This window comes from Rhincodon typus, chromosome 5 (genome assembly GCF_021869965.1).
Source record: "Rhincodon typus isolate 14 chromosome 5, sRhiTyp1.1, whole genome shotgun sequence".
NCBI lineage: Eukaryota > Metazoa > Chordata > Chondrichthyes > Orectolobiformes > Rhincodontidae > Rhincodon > Rhincodon typus.
The window spans coordinates 6,007,216-6,023,223 of NC_063336.1; the positions used below are offsets into that span (position 1 = coordinate 6,007,216).

At 44.0% G+C, this 16,008-nt stretch overlaps 1 protein-coding gene across 1 annotated transcript in view; it reads right to left on the bottom strand.

Moving 5' to 3' along the window:
- The window catches only part of glo1 (glyoxalase 1), a 27,150-nt gene extending 11,310 nt beyond the window's left edge, over window positions 1–15,840 (bottom strand). The window contains exons 1-3 of the mRNA XM_020535649.2: window positions 15,710–15,840; window positions 5,091–5,173; window positions 3,551–3,691 (exon numbers count right to left, since the gene is read on the bottom strand). Coding sequence (XP_020391238.2) covers window positions 3,551–3,691; window positions 5,091–5,173; window positions 15,710–15,838 — 353 coding nt within the window. The 5' untranslated portion in view covers window positions 15,839–15,840. The remainder of the gene's footprint in view (window positions 1–3,550; window positions 3,692–5,090; window positions 5,174–15,709) is intronic.
- Window positions 15,841–16,008: the final 168 nt, after the last annotated feature.

A 16,008-nucleotide genomic window follows, 5' to 3' on the forward strand; every position in this document is an offset into this window, starting at 1 on the left:
TCCATCCCTGCCTCTTTGACCTGTGTCTCCTCTCCACCTATCTTCTCTTCTATCCGCCTCCCCCTCTCTCCCTATTTATTTCAGAAACCCCTTCCCCTCCCCCATTTCTGAAGAAGGGTCCAGGCCCGAAACGTCAGCCTTCCTGTTCCTCTGATGCTGCTTGGCCTGCTGTGTTCATCCAGCTCTACACCTTGTTATCTCAGATCCTCCAGCATCTGCAGTTCCTACTATATCTGAAATACTTTCCTACCTATCTTATTGACTTCTGAATTTAGCTACCATGCTCATACTCCACTTATATCTATGCTAATACATTACCCATACATAATTAACTTTTATTTTGGGCATTAACCTTTGATATGGCACCTTATCAATAACTTTTGGAACTCTAAGCAAGTCTACTTGCTTAAGTCAAATAAAGAACGGTGGATGCTTGACATCTGATACAAAAAACAGAATTTTGCCAGAAAATTCTACTTTTAATGAAGATGCTTAGGACCCAATGTTAAGTCTGGTTTCTAATCACATCTGCTTATTTTCCTTTATCCACAGTGGATGTTACTCCTTCAAAGAACTCTAATAAATTGTTTAAACATGATTTCCTTTTAATAAAGCCACAAAGACTCTTTTCATTGACGTTTTTTTAAGGTATGCAGCTATAACCTGTTTAACAATCGATTCGAACACCTACAATTGTTCATGCACGTCATACAGCTTACTGGCCTATTGTTTCTTGTTTTATGCATCCGGAACCTATTGAATAAAGGGTTATATTTGCTAATACTAAAGAATACAGAGGGGAGGAATTAAGTACCATCACCATCACGATCACTGAACAAGTTGTATTAGACAAACTAATGAGGCTAAAGAAAGATAAGTTCCTGGAACAAAAACAGAAGTTGCTGGAAAAGATCAGAGGATCTGGCAGCATCTGTGAAGAAAAATCAGAGTTAACGTTTTGGGTCCGGTGACCCTTCCTGAGTCCCTGGCTCTGGTGGCTTGATCCCTGAATGCATTGGTTCTAATTTTCCAAAAATTCTTGGATTCTAGCGAAGTACCAGAGGAATGGAAAATTGCCAAAGTGCCTATTCAAAAAGGGAGGGAGGCAAAAAGTAGGTAAATTATATGTCAATTTTTTAAAAAATTCACTCATGGGATGAGGGCGTCGCTGGCAAGGCAGCATTTACTGCCCATCCCTAATTGCCCCTGAGGGCAGTTAAGAGTCAACCACATTGCTGTGGTCTGGAGTCACATGTAGGCCAGACCAGGTAAGGATGGCGGTTTCCTTCCCTAAAGGATATTAGTGAACCCAGATGGGTGTTTCCAACAATCGACAGTGGATTCATGGTCATCATTAGGTTCTTAATTCCAGATATTTATTGAATTCAAATTCCACCATCTGCCGTGGCGGGAATCGAACCTGGGTTCCCAGAACGTTATCTGGGTCTCTGGATTAACAGTCCAGCGATAATACCACTAGGCTATTGCCTCCCCTATTATCCTAACACCTATTGTTGGAAAAGTTTTGGAATCAATTAAGTAATAACAGAACATTTGGAAAATCGTAATCTAATCAAGTGACTCAGCATGGCTTCATGAAAGAGAAATTTGTGTTGGATTAAATGGAGCTTTCTTTGAGGAAGTCTCAACCAGAGTGGATAGAGGGGAACCAATAGATGTATTGTATTTGGACTTCTAATAAGGCATTGGCTTTCAAAAGGTACCTCACAAAAGGTTAAGTCATAAGAGCCCACAAAGTTGGAGATAGCATATTGGCACAGACACAGAATTGACTAATGGGCACGAAACATTGAGTGGGGATAAGGAGTTCTTCTTCAGGTTGGAAAATTGGTGCCATTGTTGATTACTGAGGATGATGGTCTCAGGATATTAATTAGCTGGTGAATGGGTAAAACAATGGCAGATGAAATTTAATCCCAATAAGTGTAAGAAAATGCATTTTGGGTGGTCTAATAAGAGAAGAACATATAGAATGAATGGTAGGTCCCTAGGGAGTACTGAAGAACAAAGGGACCTTGGTGTACCAGTCCGCAGATCCCTGAAGGTGTCAGCATGGACACAGGACAGTGAAGGCAGCCACAAGATATTTGCCTTTATTAGCCAGGACGTAAAATATGAGGAAGGAAGTCTAGTTAACCCTAACCTTATGTAACATTGGTTAGGCTACAGCTGGTATACTATGTGCAGTTCTAGTCACCACACTACTGGAAGGATGTAATCGCACTGGACAGGGTGCAGAGGAGATTGACCAGGATGTTTCCTGGGATGAAAAGTCTCAGGTATAAGGAGAAACTGGATAGGGTGGATTTGTTTTCCTTGCAACAGCAAGGCCAAGGGGGGGATATGATTGAGGTATACAAAATTGAGATGCATACACAGCAGATCTTGAGGATCTTTTCCCCATGCTAAACATGTCTAAGAGCAAACGGCATAAGTTTAAGGTGAGGAGTAAGAGGTTTAGGCAAGCTCTCAAATTTTTTTTTAAACCCAGCGTGTTACAAATATGGTGCATGCCAACAGAGAATGGTGGCACCAGGTTCTCTTGCAACAATTAAGCATCTGGATGAGCACTTCAGATGCCAGAGCATAGCAGGCTACGGACCAAATGCAGTTAAATGGATTCAGAGTAGTTTGGTGTTTGTTGGTCAGCATAAACACAGTAGACTGAAAGGCCTGTTTCTATTTTCTATGACACAATGAGGTGCAGGACGTAATCAGTAAGATTAATGGAATGGTTTCAGTTATTTCAGGGGGACTGGAGCCTAAGAGTAGGAAAGTCTATGTGCAAGAAATGTTATGTTATATTAATGTATGTATAGTATAAAATTACAAAGGGATATTGATAGACTAACTGAATGGACAAACAGTGGCACAGTTCAATGTAAGCAACTGTGAGGTCATCCATTTTGGACAGAGAGAGTACTTTCAGTGTACTTTCTAGATGGTATGAAGTTAAACACAATGGATATCTAAAGAAACTTGGGGGGGGGGGGTTTGGGGGACACAAATTTAAAAAAGTTATGAACAGGTACAGGAAATAATCAAGGTGTACAGCTGGATGAACACAGTAGGCCAAACAGCATCAGAGGAGCAGGAAAGCTGACGTTTCGGGCCTCGACCCTTCTTCAGCTCTTACACCTTGTTATCTCAGATGCTCCAGCATCTGCAGTTCCTACTATCACAGGAAATAATCAAGAAAGCTACTGGAATACTAGCCTTTATATCTAGAGGACTGGTGCAGAACAGTCCAGAAATTATGCTGCAGTTATATAAGAGCTTGATTAGACCACATTTGGAGTGGTGTGAGCACCACACCCTAATAAGGGTATGTTGGCCTGTTATTCCTTTCTCTGTTACAGCTAAAAGCTTGAGTTCTCTGTGCTGCGAGAATTGCATGTGAGACAGTCAATTTTACTGAATTTGCCTTTGCCAAGGCTGAGTTTATGGGATGTTACCTGTAGCAGAATTAAAGCACAGTAATATTCAGCACTCAGGACCAGGACAATCATAGCTGAATTGCTGTACTCACTGTGTCAACTCAATAGTCGCTCTTCTTGAGAAAGTCCAGGCTGTGTGCTCATTCTTATCAGCTGGAATTTCCTTTTTGTCTTCATAACCCAAAAAGTAGAGTGTAAATTTCATAGCAGGGAAGTCAAATTTCTGCAGAAGTCTGTAAAAAGTTGAAGAACTTCAAAGTAGCTTCAGTAAAGAGGAAAATCAAGGTAATTAGTGAGACAAAGAATGTGAGAAGGGAACTCTGTCAACAGGCCAGGCAATGGAATGAAAATCCATTGTTTCATACACTGGACGGCAAATGAAAGATAAATGCATCAATTTGCGTTTTTCTATAACCATCCTTATTTTGAAAGTGCATCTTCCCAGCTGCTGATACCTGAAAGTTCCAAGGACTTGTAGTGTTCTGTTTATTTTAAAAGCAATATGGATTACAAGATGATATGATAAACTAAATAAAAATGCAAAAATAAACGAAATTGCAAAGATTTCAGAATCTATCTGAATAACAGAAACAACATGTATAAATATAGCGTCTTTAATGCGATGAAAATTCCAAGAGTGTCAGTGGTGGAAGGAGTGAATGCTTGTGGAGCTGGTGCCAATCAAGCAGGTTGCTTTGTCCTGGATGGTGTCAAGCTTCTCGAGTGTTGTTGAAGCTGTACCCATGCAGGCAAGAGGGAGCATTCGATCACACTGCTGACTTTTACCTTTAAGATAATGGACAGGAATGGGATGTCAGGAAGTGAGTTACTCACCACAGTATTCATAGGCTCTGACCTGCTCTCGTATCCAGTGTTTATATAGCAAGTCCAGTTGAGATTCTGGTCAGTGGTAAATACAGGATGCTAATAGTGAGGGATTCAGTGATGGTAACACAATTTGACATCAAGTGGGGTGGTTAGATTATTTCCTATTGGAGAAAGTTATTGCCTGGCATTTGTGTGGCACAAATGTTACCTGCCACTTGTTAGCCCACCTCTGGATATTGTCCAGATCTTGTTGCATTTGAACACTGACTTCTTCAGTATCTGAGGAGATGAGAATGGTGCTGAATGTCAAGTAATCATTAGCAAACATTACCACTTTTGACCTTATGATGGAGGGGAGGTTATTGATGAACAGCTGAAGATGATTGGGTCTAGGACTTTACCCTGAGGAACTCCTGCAGAGATGTCCTGGAGCTGAGATGACTGACCCCCAACATTCCCAATCATCTGCCTCGGATCGTAGACAGACAGACAGGTTTTCCGAGTTAACAAGCTAAAGAGCAAAAGTCAAAGATACTGGAAATGTAATTCAGTCCAGTTAATAACCTCAAGAGAAAATTAGGTGAATACAGTACTTCAGTTCTAAACTGGCTACACTGAATCCGATTAATGAAAGCTTGTCGCCCAAAAAGTGAGCTGACTTACAGATGCTTATGAAACAAGGGTTGATTTTCACCATTGTTTTCAAACGTATGGACTATTCCATGCTTTCTGATTCTATTCCCATTTCTACAATCACTCACGGTTTTACTCCATTTACTCAATTTCTTTCAATAATTTTCTTACGTCATTCCAATGATTCTGGTGTAAAAATCCAGAGATTTTTTCGGATCTTTCACTCTCAACATTGTCTGTTGCATCATAAAATCCTGAAAGAGAGGAGTCGTAACAACATTAGAAAATATACATGCTTGTTTAAGAATATAGCATTGAGGGGGAAAAAAACAAAGTTATTTGTTAACCTTTCCCCTTCACCTTAAAGTAGCAACCTATTCAGAAAAGGCTCTGCACTCAAAAATACACAGCAACAGTAGGCCATTCAGGTCCCTTCAAGCTTATGCTATTATCATTCAGCCATGGCTGATTTGCAGCACAACTCCTTACTTATCATTCAAAGACTCCCTGAAGGCTTCCCTCAGAAATAAAACATAGATGTCAACACATAGAATACCCTCATTCAGAAGAAACTGACTTGGAGGAAGCTCCTATGTTCAGGGACGCAATTCTTGGAGAATATCCGTTGGCAAGAAGAAATACGGAAGAGGAACCAGAGAAAGGAATGCCAGTGATCAAGGCCAAAAACCAATTCCACTTCCCAGAAACACCGACCAAATATGTAGTCAGACATGCAGCTCCACAACAGAGTTCACCAGCCATACAAGGACCCCACAACCCATGACACAGATTTTCCTAGGTGTAAAATCATACCCGTTAGCAAGTGACTGCTGACAACATGGCTGTTCTGTACCTCAAGTCCATAGATCATCGAATCCCTACAGTGTGGAAACAGGCCCTTTGGCCCAACAAGTCCACACTCACCCTCACAGCATCCCACCCAGACCCATCCTCCTATAACCCACTTAATCTACACATCCCTGAATACTACGGGCAATTTAGTATAGCCAATCCACGGAGCCTGCACAGCTTTGATCTGTGGAAGGAAGCCGGAGCACCAGGAGGAAACCCATGCAGACACTGGGAGAACGTGCAAACCCCACACAGACAGTTACCCGAGCTTGAAGGGACCTGAATGGCTGTCTCTGTGAGGCAGCAGAGGTAACCACTGAGCCACCGTGCCACCCAGTTATCTGTGTTGCAGAAGTTGCCGTGGCAGGGTTGCATGGTTGATGTTGTCCTCAGTTATCTTTTGCTCCAAATTCCTTAATAAAAATCTACTGATTTTGCTCTTTCAGAATCCCAGAATTCACTCCTGAAAGACACTGCACCCCAAGGATTGCAGTGATTCAAGAAGGCAGCTCGTCACCATCTTCTCCAGGACAATTAAGGATGAGCATTAAAGACTGGCCTAGCCAGCTATGATGTGGAGGTGCCGGTGTTGGACTGGATGGACAAAGTCAGAAGTCACACAACACCAGATTATAGTCCAACAGGTTTATTTGGAGTCACAAAACCTTCAGAGCGCAGCCCTTCATCAGGTGCAGAGAGAACAGGGCACACAGAAAGAGTTTATAGGCAGAGAGATCAAAAGATTATACAACTGGTGTAGGTGGATTGTCAGACAATAAGTCAATGTCAGTGCTGTGCTGTCATGACAATCAGGCAGAGTGGTAAGAATATACATAGGTGTGAGGCTTTGTTCAGAATCTGTCTCAAAGTTTTAACCTGGAATCAAGGTGGTTTTAGTCCGAAAGGTGGAATTTACAAAATGCCACACTGACTGAATGTGACTGGAAATTGTGTGTTTTTTTGAAAACACAATATGTCTGCAAATAAACAAACATCTTGGATGAATGATTCACCCCAGGGGAGACAGCGAAAGAGCACGTGCTTGTGCGTGCGAGAGAAAGAGCGTGACAAGTAATTCAAAACTGTACAACTAATTAAGGTAGAGAGATCATGACAGCATCACCATGAGAAATTGTTAAAACAGGAAAGGAAGATTTTACAGATCCAGAACAATATGGTGGGGTCACCTGCAGCGCGACATGGACCCAAGATCACAGTTGAGGCTGTCTTCATAGGTACGAAATTTGGCTATCAGTCTCTGCTCGGTGATTCTGCATTGTTGCTCATCTCAAAGTCTGCCTTGGAGGACACTTACCCAAAGATTGGGGGCTGAATGCCCTTGACTGTTGCAGTGTTCCTGACTGGGAGGGAACATCCCTGTCTGGCGATTGTTGCAGGGTGTCCATTCATCCATCGTCGTAGCATCTGTACAGTCTCGCCAATATACCATGCCTCAGGGCATCCTTGCCTGCAGCGTATAAGATTGGCCAAATCACGACTATTTGCCGTGAATGTGGTGGGTGGTGTTCCCACGTGCCATGGTACTATTTAAGTCGATAATCTGACATGTGTTGCAGAGGTTGCCACAGCAGGGTTGTGTGGTGTTGTGGTTGATATTGTCCTGAAGGCTGGGAACTTGCTGCAAACAATGGTCTATTAAAGGTTTGACGGTTGTTTGAAGGCAGGAAATGGAGGTGTGGGGAAGATCTTGGCGAGATGCTCATTGTCATTGATGACATGTTGAAGGCTGCAAAGAACATGGCGTAATTTCTCCACTCCGGGGAAGTTCTGGACAACGAAGAGTACTCTATCGGCCTTGTCCTGTGTCTGTCATCGGAGGAGGTCATTGCGCTTTTTCACTGTGGCACGAGAGAATTGGCAATCGATGAGTCAAGTATTGGATCCCATTCTTATGAGGGCATCTTTCAAAACCTTCCAGATATCCATCACATTCTTCCTCATCTGACCAGATCCTGTGTATGCACAGGGCCTGTTGGTAGGGGATGGCTGTTTTAATGTATTTAGGGAGGTATCTAGAGAAGTGGAGCATTGTGAGGTTCTCTCTGTAGGGTGAGGTATTGAGGTGTCCTACCTTAATGGAGACGCGTGTGTCCAAGATTGAGACTGATTCTGAAGAGTAGTCCATGGTAAGTCTGATGGTGGGATGAAACCTGTTGATATCGCTAAATAGTTGTTTGAGTGATTCCTCGCCATGAGGCCAAAAGAAGAAAATGTTGGTGCAGCTGGTGTATAATGTTGGTTGGAGGGGGTCCTGCGCAATGAAGAACTCTTGCTCAAACATGTGCATGAAAATCTTGGCATATTCGGGTGCAAATTTGGTCCCTATGGCTGTTCCGTGTGTCTGGGTGAAGAACTGGTTGTCGAAGGTGAAGGCATTGTGGTTGAGGATGAAGCAGATGAGTTGGAGGAAGGCATCTAGAAATTGGCAGTTGTTGGTATTGAGTTCTGAGGCTGTTGCAGCGGTCATCCTCATGGGGGATGCTGGGGTACAGTGCCAAAACATCCATTGTGACGAGAAATGTTCCTGGCTCAACTGGTCTGTTCTCACAGTCAGTGTGGCATCTTATAAGTTCCAGCTTTCAGAATAAAATCAGCCTGATTCCAGGTTAAAACTGAGACAGATTCTGAACAAAGCCTCACACTTACAATTCAACATCTGACCTGAGATGTCACCTTTAGTATATTCCTATCACTCTGCCTGATTGTCACAACAGCACAGCACTGACATCGACTTTATAAACACTTTACATATCGTCTAACGCTCTTGGTCACCTGCAGAGACTTATCATCTGACACTCCACTCTCAGCAGTTGTATGATCTTTTGATCTCTTTGCCCTTGATCTCTCTCCCTAGAAACTCTGTCTGTGTGCTGTGCTCTCATTGCACCTGACGAAGGGCAACACTCCAAAAGCTTGTCTGATTCCAAATAAACCTGTTGGACTATAATCTGGTGTTGTGTGACTTCTGACTGTGGCGTAGCTAGCTCGCATCCCATAAACAAAAAAAAACTCAGTATTCACAGTCCTTCAGGGAATAGTTCCACAATCCACTGCTCTTAGTGCTTCTAGATTTCACTGCCAAGTGTCCTACCTCTGATTGTGGCCTGTTGCTCCAGATACCTCCACCAGAGAAAGCAGCCACTCCTATATCAACCCCAAAGTCAATAAGAGCACCTCTATCTAATCTTCAATCTTCTACGCTTGAGAGACCAAAACCTGTTTCTGCAGCTTGTCCGCACATTTTAACTTAGAAGCAGACAATAGGAGCAAGTGTAGGCCATTCTGCCCTTTGAGCCTGCTCCACCATTCATTATGATCGTGGCTGACCATCCAACTCAGTACCCTGTTCCTTCTTTCTCTCTATTAGCCTTAAGAACATCTTTAAGATATCAATGTTTTGGCCTCAACCACCTCCTTTGGCAGAGAATTCCACAGGCTCTCCATCCTCAGTCAAGAAATTTATCATGCCAGTCCTAAGCATATACCATATCCTTAGATTCTGACTCCAGCTGTGACTCCCCAGTCATCGGGAACATCCTTCCTGTGTTTACCCTGTCTACTCCTGTTTAGAATTTTATGTGAAATTTGCCCCCCATCCTTTTCTTCTAAACTCGTGTGAATCAATTAGGACTATATTTAGTCTGTCTTCATACATCAGTCCTGCCATTTCAAGTATTCACAGTCTGATAACCAATATTGCACTCCCTCAATAGCCAGAACATTGTTCTTCAGATAACGGTACATAATACTCCAGGTGTGGTTTCACCAAGATCCTGTACAATTGCAGCAAGACATGCTTTTAGTCCTTGTATGATTCTGGTGAATATACACTTTGTCATCCAAGGCTATTGGGTGCAGTACCAAGGAATTAACATTAAAGTTCAGATAAGGACCAACCAAAGTTCAGATAAGGACTGACCAAAGTTTTGGACAACGAGGCCTAATTTGCTCACGTCTTGATTCAACCTAAGTGATCGGTTTAGTTCCTCCACAACTCCTAATCCCACAAATAAAGAAAATATTTGAATATCATGTCTATGTCATTTGGTAATTTAGCTATGCAATTAACTGTGCATCATGGGTGTCATTTGCAAACTTGAATATGTAACTCTACTCATTCAAAATCGTTTCCTTTCTTGTACTTTTTCTTCATTATTAAGTAACTGTCCCTCATATATGATCCTGAAGATGCACCATCAACATCCTCTAATTGTAATGGTTGCACAGCCAGTCTGAATTTGCCCTCACATGCACTTTCCAGCAGGCGAGTTACTGGAGCTTTCAAGAGTAAACATCTGGGTGTGTTTTTAATCCCCCAAGTAGTTTGGGCATATAATCATTGGAATTTAGAAGAATGAGGCGTAATCTTACAGGGAACTTGACAGGGTAAGTGCAGAGAGGTTGTTTCCCCTTGTGCGACAGTCCAGGACCAGAGGGCATGATGTCTGAACAGGGGGCCACTATTTAAGAAAGAGATCAAGAGGAATTTCTTCGTTCAGAGGATGGTGAATCTGTCAACTTCTTGACTGTAGAGGGTTGTTGAGGCGAGATCATTAAGTATATTCAAGGCTGAGATAAACACGTTTTAATCAGTAAGTGAATCAAGGGTTATGGGAAAAAGGCAGGAAAGTGGAATTGAGGATCATCAGATCAACCACAGTCCAATGAATGGCAAAGCAGACTGGATGGGCCGAAAGGCCTACTTCTATTCCAATGTCTTAAGCTCAGTGGCACTGAGGCTAACTGAAGCTTCACTGTCAGTTGGTAACAGAGTTTGGGGTTCAATGATATAACCTTTCTGGTCAGACTGAGAACTAAAAAGAAACCAAAGAACCTTAGTAGGTTAAAAACCAATGTTTATCCTTCACATGAGGAATCAACCTCGGCCATGTGCTTGTCCTGTTCCCATTTCTCTTTACACCAATCACCATGGAACTACTTCTTATTTATATCTGCAAACACTTGCTTTGTTCCAATACCCAAGGTGCAGAGGAGGCCACAGATAGGAGATTCTGTGGGAACGAGAGAGACTCGCGGTTGGTGTGTTGTCTCCCAGGTGCCAAGGTCCGTGATGTCTCGGATTGTGTTTTTCGGGATCCTTAAGGAGGAGGGGGAGCACCCCCAAGTCGTGGTCCACATAGGCACCAACGACATAGGTAGGAAAAGGGATGGGGATGTAAGGCAGAAATTCAAGGAGCAAGGGTGGAAGCTTAGAGCTAGAACAAACAGAGTTGTTATCTCTGGTTTGTTACCCGTGCCACGTGCTAGCGAGGCGAGGAATAGGGAGAGAGAGCAGTTGAACACTTGGCTACAGGGATGGTGCAGGAGGGAGGGATTCAGATACCTGGATAATTGGGGCTCATTCTGGGGTAGGTGGGACCTCTACAAACAGGATGGTCTACACCTGAACCAGAGGGGTACCAATATCCTGGGGGGGAAATTTGCTAATGCTCTTTGGGAGGGTTTAAATTAATTCAGCAGGGGGATGGGAACCTGAATTGTAGCTCCAGTGTACAGGAGGTTGAGAGTAGTGAGGTCATGAATAAGGTTTCAAGGACGCAGGAGTGTACCGGCAGGCAGGATGGTGGTTTGAAGTGTGTCTACTTCAACGCCAGGAGCATCCGGAATAAGGTGGGTGAACTTGCAGCATGGGTTGGTACCTGGGACTTCGATGTTGTGGCCATTTCGGAGACATGGATAGAGCAGGGACAGGAATGGTTGTTGCAGGTTCCGGGGTTTAGATGTTTCAGTAAGATCAGGGAAGGTGGTAAAAGAGGGGGAGGTGTGGCATTGTTAGTCAACGACAGTATTACGGTGGCAGAAAGGACATTTGATGAGGACGCATCTACTGAGGTAGTATGGGCTGAGGTTAGAAACAGGAAAGGAGAGGTCACCCTGTTGGGAGTTTTCTATAGGCCTCCGAAAAGTTCCAGAGATGTAGAGGAAAGGATTGCAAAGATGATTCTGGATAGGAGCGAAAGTAACAGGGTAGTTGTTATGGGGGACTTTAACTTTCCAAATATTGACTGGAAACGCTATAGTTCGAGTACTTTAGATGGGTCACTTTATGTCCAATGTGTGCAGGAGGGTTTCCTGACACAGTATGTAGATAGCCAACAAGAGGCGAGGCCACATTGGATTACTGGGTAATGAACCAGGCCAGGTGTTAGATTTGGAGGTAGGTGAGCACTTTGGTGATAGTGACCACAATTCGGTTACGTTTACTTTAGCGATGGAAAGGGAAAAGTATATACCGCAGGGCAAGAGTTATAGCTGGGGGAAAGGCAATTATGAGGCGATTAGGCAAGATTTAGGATGCATAGGATGGAGAAGGAAACTGCAGGGGCCGGGCACAATTGAAATGTGGAGCTTGTTCAAGGAACAGCTACTGCATGTCCTTGATAAGTATGTACCTGTCAGGCAGGGAGGAAGTGGTCGAGCGAGGGAAGCATGGTTTACTAAAGAAGTTGAATCTCGTCAAGAGGAAGAAGGAGGCTTATGTAAAGATAAGGCATGAAGGCTCAGTTAGGGCGCTTGAGAGTTACAAGTTAGCCAGGAAGGACCTAAAGAGAGAGCTAAGAAGAGCCAGGAGGGGACATGAGAAGTCTTTAGCAGGTAGGATCAAGGAAAACCCTAAAGCTTTCTATAGGTATGTCAGGAATAAAAGAATGACTAGAGTAAGATTAGGGCCAGTCAAGGACAGTAGTGGGAAGTTGTGCGTGGAGTCCGAAGAGATAGGAGAGGCGCTAAATGAATATTTTTCGTCAGTATTCACACAGGAAAAAGACAATGTTGTCGAGGAGAATACTGAGATACAGGCTATTAGACTAGACGGGATTGAGGTTCATAAGGACGAGGTGTTAGCAATTCTGGAAAGTGTGAAAATAGGTAAGTCCCCTGGGCCAGATGGGATTTATCCTAGGATTCTCTGGAACGCTCGGGAGGAGATTGCAGAGCCTTTGGCTTTGATCTTTATGTCGTCATTGTCTTCAGGAATAGTGCCAGAAGACTGGAGGATAGCAAATGTCGTCCCCTTGTTCAAGAAGGGGAGTAGAGACAACCCTGGTAATTATAGACCAGTGAGCCTTACTTCGGTTGTGTGTAAAGTGTTGGAAAGGATTATAAGAGATAGGATTTATCATCATCTAGAAAGGAATAATTTGATTAGGGATAGTCAACACGGTTTTGTGAAGGGTAGGTCGTGCCTCACAAACCTTATTGAGTTCTTTGAGAAGGTGACCAAACAGGTGGATGAGGGTAAAGCGGTTGATGTGGTGTATATGGATTTCAATAAAGCGTTTGATAAGGTTCCCCATGGTAGGCTATTGCAGAAAATACAGAGGCATGGGATCGAGGGTTATTTAGCGGTTTGGATCAGAAATTGGCTAGCTGTAAGAAGACAGAGGGTGGTGGTTGATGGGAAATGTTCATCCTGGAGTTCAGTTACTCGTGGTGTACCGCAAGGATCTGTTTTGGGGCCACTGCTGTTTGTCATTTTTATAAATGACCTGGATGAGGGCGTAGAAGGATAGGTTAGTAATATTGCGGATGACACTAAAGTCGGTGGAGTTGTGGATAGTGCGGAAGGATGTTGCAGGTTACAGAGGGACATAGATAAGCTGCAGAGCTGGGCTGAGAGGTGGCAAATGGAGTTTAATGTGGAAAAGTGAGAGGTGATTCACTTTGGAAGGAGTAACAGGCATACAGAGTACTGGGCTAATGGTAAGATTCTTGGTCGTGTGGATGAGCAGAGAGATCTCGGTGTCCATGTGCATCGATCTCTGAAAGTTGCCACCCAGGTTGATAGGGTTGTTAAGAAGGCGTACGGTGGGTTAGGTTTTATTGGTAGAGGGATTGAGTTTCGGAGCCATGAGGTCATGTTGCAGCTGTACAAAACTCTGGTGCAGCCGCACTTGGAGTATTGCGTACAGTTCTGGTCGCCGCATTATAGGAAGGATGTGGAAGCATTGGAAAGGGTGCAGAGGAGATTTACCAGGATGTTCCCTGATATGGAGGGAAGGTCTTATGAGGAAAGGCTGAGGGACTTGAGGCTGTTTTCGTTAGAGAGAAGAAGGTTAAGAGGTGACTTAATAGAGACATACAAGGTGATCAGAGGATTAGATACAGTGGACAGCGAGAGCCTTTTTCCGGGGATGGTGATGGCTAGCACGAGGGGACATAGCTTTAAATTGAGGGGTGATAGATATAGGACAGATGTCAGAGATAGGTTCTTTACTCAGAGAGTAGTAAGGGCGTGGAATGCCCTGCCTGCAACAGTAGTAGACTCGCCCACTTTAAGGGCATTTAAATGGTAATTGGATAAACATATGGATGATAATGGAATAGTGTAGGTTAGATGGGCTTCAGATTGGTTTCACAGGTCAGCGCAACATCGAGGGCCGAAGGGCCTGTACTGCGCTGTAATGTTCTATGTTCTATGTCTGCACTACTTGTAGGTATGGTTAGTAAGTTGGCAGATGACACCTCAGACAACAATGGATCCTTGATCAAATGGACTAATGGTCACGGAGTGGTACATGGAGTTTAATTTCAATAAATGTCAGGTGATGCATTATGATAAGGCAAACCAGGGTAGGATTTGTCCAGTTAATGGTCGAGCTCTGGGGAGTGTTGCTGAACAAACAGACATAAGGGTGCAGGTACACAGTTCCTTGAAAATGGAGTTGCAGATAGATAGGGTGGTGAAGAAGGCGTTTGGCACATATGCCTTCATTGGTCAGTGAAGAGAGTTTAGGAATTAGGATGTCATGTTGTAACTGTACAGGATGTTGGTTAGCCCACTTATGGAATGCTGTGTTCAACTCTGGTCTTCCTGCCAATAGGAAGGATGTTGTAAAACTTGGAAGGGTTCAGAAAAGATTTACAAGGATGTTGCCAGGATTGGAGGGTTTGAGCCATAGGAAGAGGCTGAGTAGGCTGGGGCTATTTTCCCTGAAGCATTGGAGGCTGAGGGATGACCTTATAGAGGTTTATAAAATCATGAGGGTCATGGATAGGGTGAATAGCCAGGGTCTTTTTTCCCAGGGTAGGGGAGTCCAAAACTAGAGGGTATAGTTTTAAGGTGAGAGGAGAGCGATTTAAAAGGGACCTAAGTGGCAACTTTTTCCACACAGAGTGGTGTGTCTATGTAATGAGCTGCCAGTGGTGGAAGCTGGTACAATTACAACATTTAAAAGGCACCTGGATAAGTACATGCATAGGAAGGGTCAAAGGAAATGGGCCAAATGCTGACAAATAGGACTAGATTAATTTAGGATATCTGGTTGGCATGGACGAGTTGGACCAAAGCGTCTGTTTTCATGCTATGTATCTCTATGACTCTATAACTTATCACCTTCTCCCATGTCCTTACCCCAACCCCTGCACACCAGGCCTTGTCATTATGTGGGCTGCCGCCACAACCATCCCATTGTCAGCTACTAATGGTCCCAGTTAGCAGCTCTTGATCCCGAGGCGATTTGTCTATCCAACTGGTGTTTTCTCTCTCTCTCTCTCTGTCTGGGGTCCATCTTCACCTATCGTTGACTCTTCACGCCCTTCCCCTACACCATGTTCAGCACATATACCAACCTTACCCCAGCTGCAACCAGTTTCGAAGAAAGGTCACTGGATCCGAAACGTGAACTCTGCTTTCTCTCCATAAATGCTACCAGACCCGCTAAATTTCCCCAGAATTTTCCGTTTTAGTTTAACTAGAACTGTCAATTCACTGAGCATAGCCCAAACCTGGCCGGAGTTAATGGGATCTCAACCGCTCGGCTCTGTCTCAATCCTGCACAATTTGTGTCAATCAATCAGTCTACAGAGAAATCACATGCACTCGGTGCTTTCCCAAAAGATCAACTTTCACTCGAGTCGGCCGCCCGCTCACAGCTCGTTTGCAAACCCCGGCGAACCTTTGTTTCTGGGTCCGGCTCGGAGCAGGCGCTAGAGGCCTGTTCATCGGTAAGTCCCCGGAGCTCCTGCGCCATGACTGTCACGGATCTTACTGACAGCAACTTTCCCAGGACACGGAGATCCCACATGCTGGGCCCGCCCCTCAGGTCCGCTGGCCAATCACATCACCCAAAGGCTACAATGTAGGCGTGGTCTTCATGGGGACCACTCAAAGAGGGAGATTTCAGCCAATCACTAGCGAACTGCAAGAAACAAAATGTCTCACTCCCCTGATTGCACATGGACTTTCATACAAAAT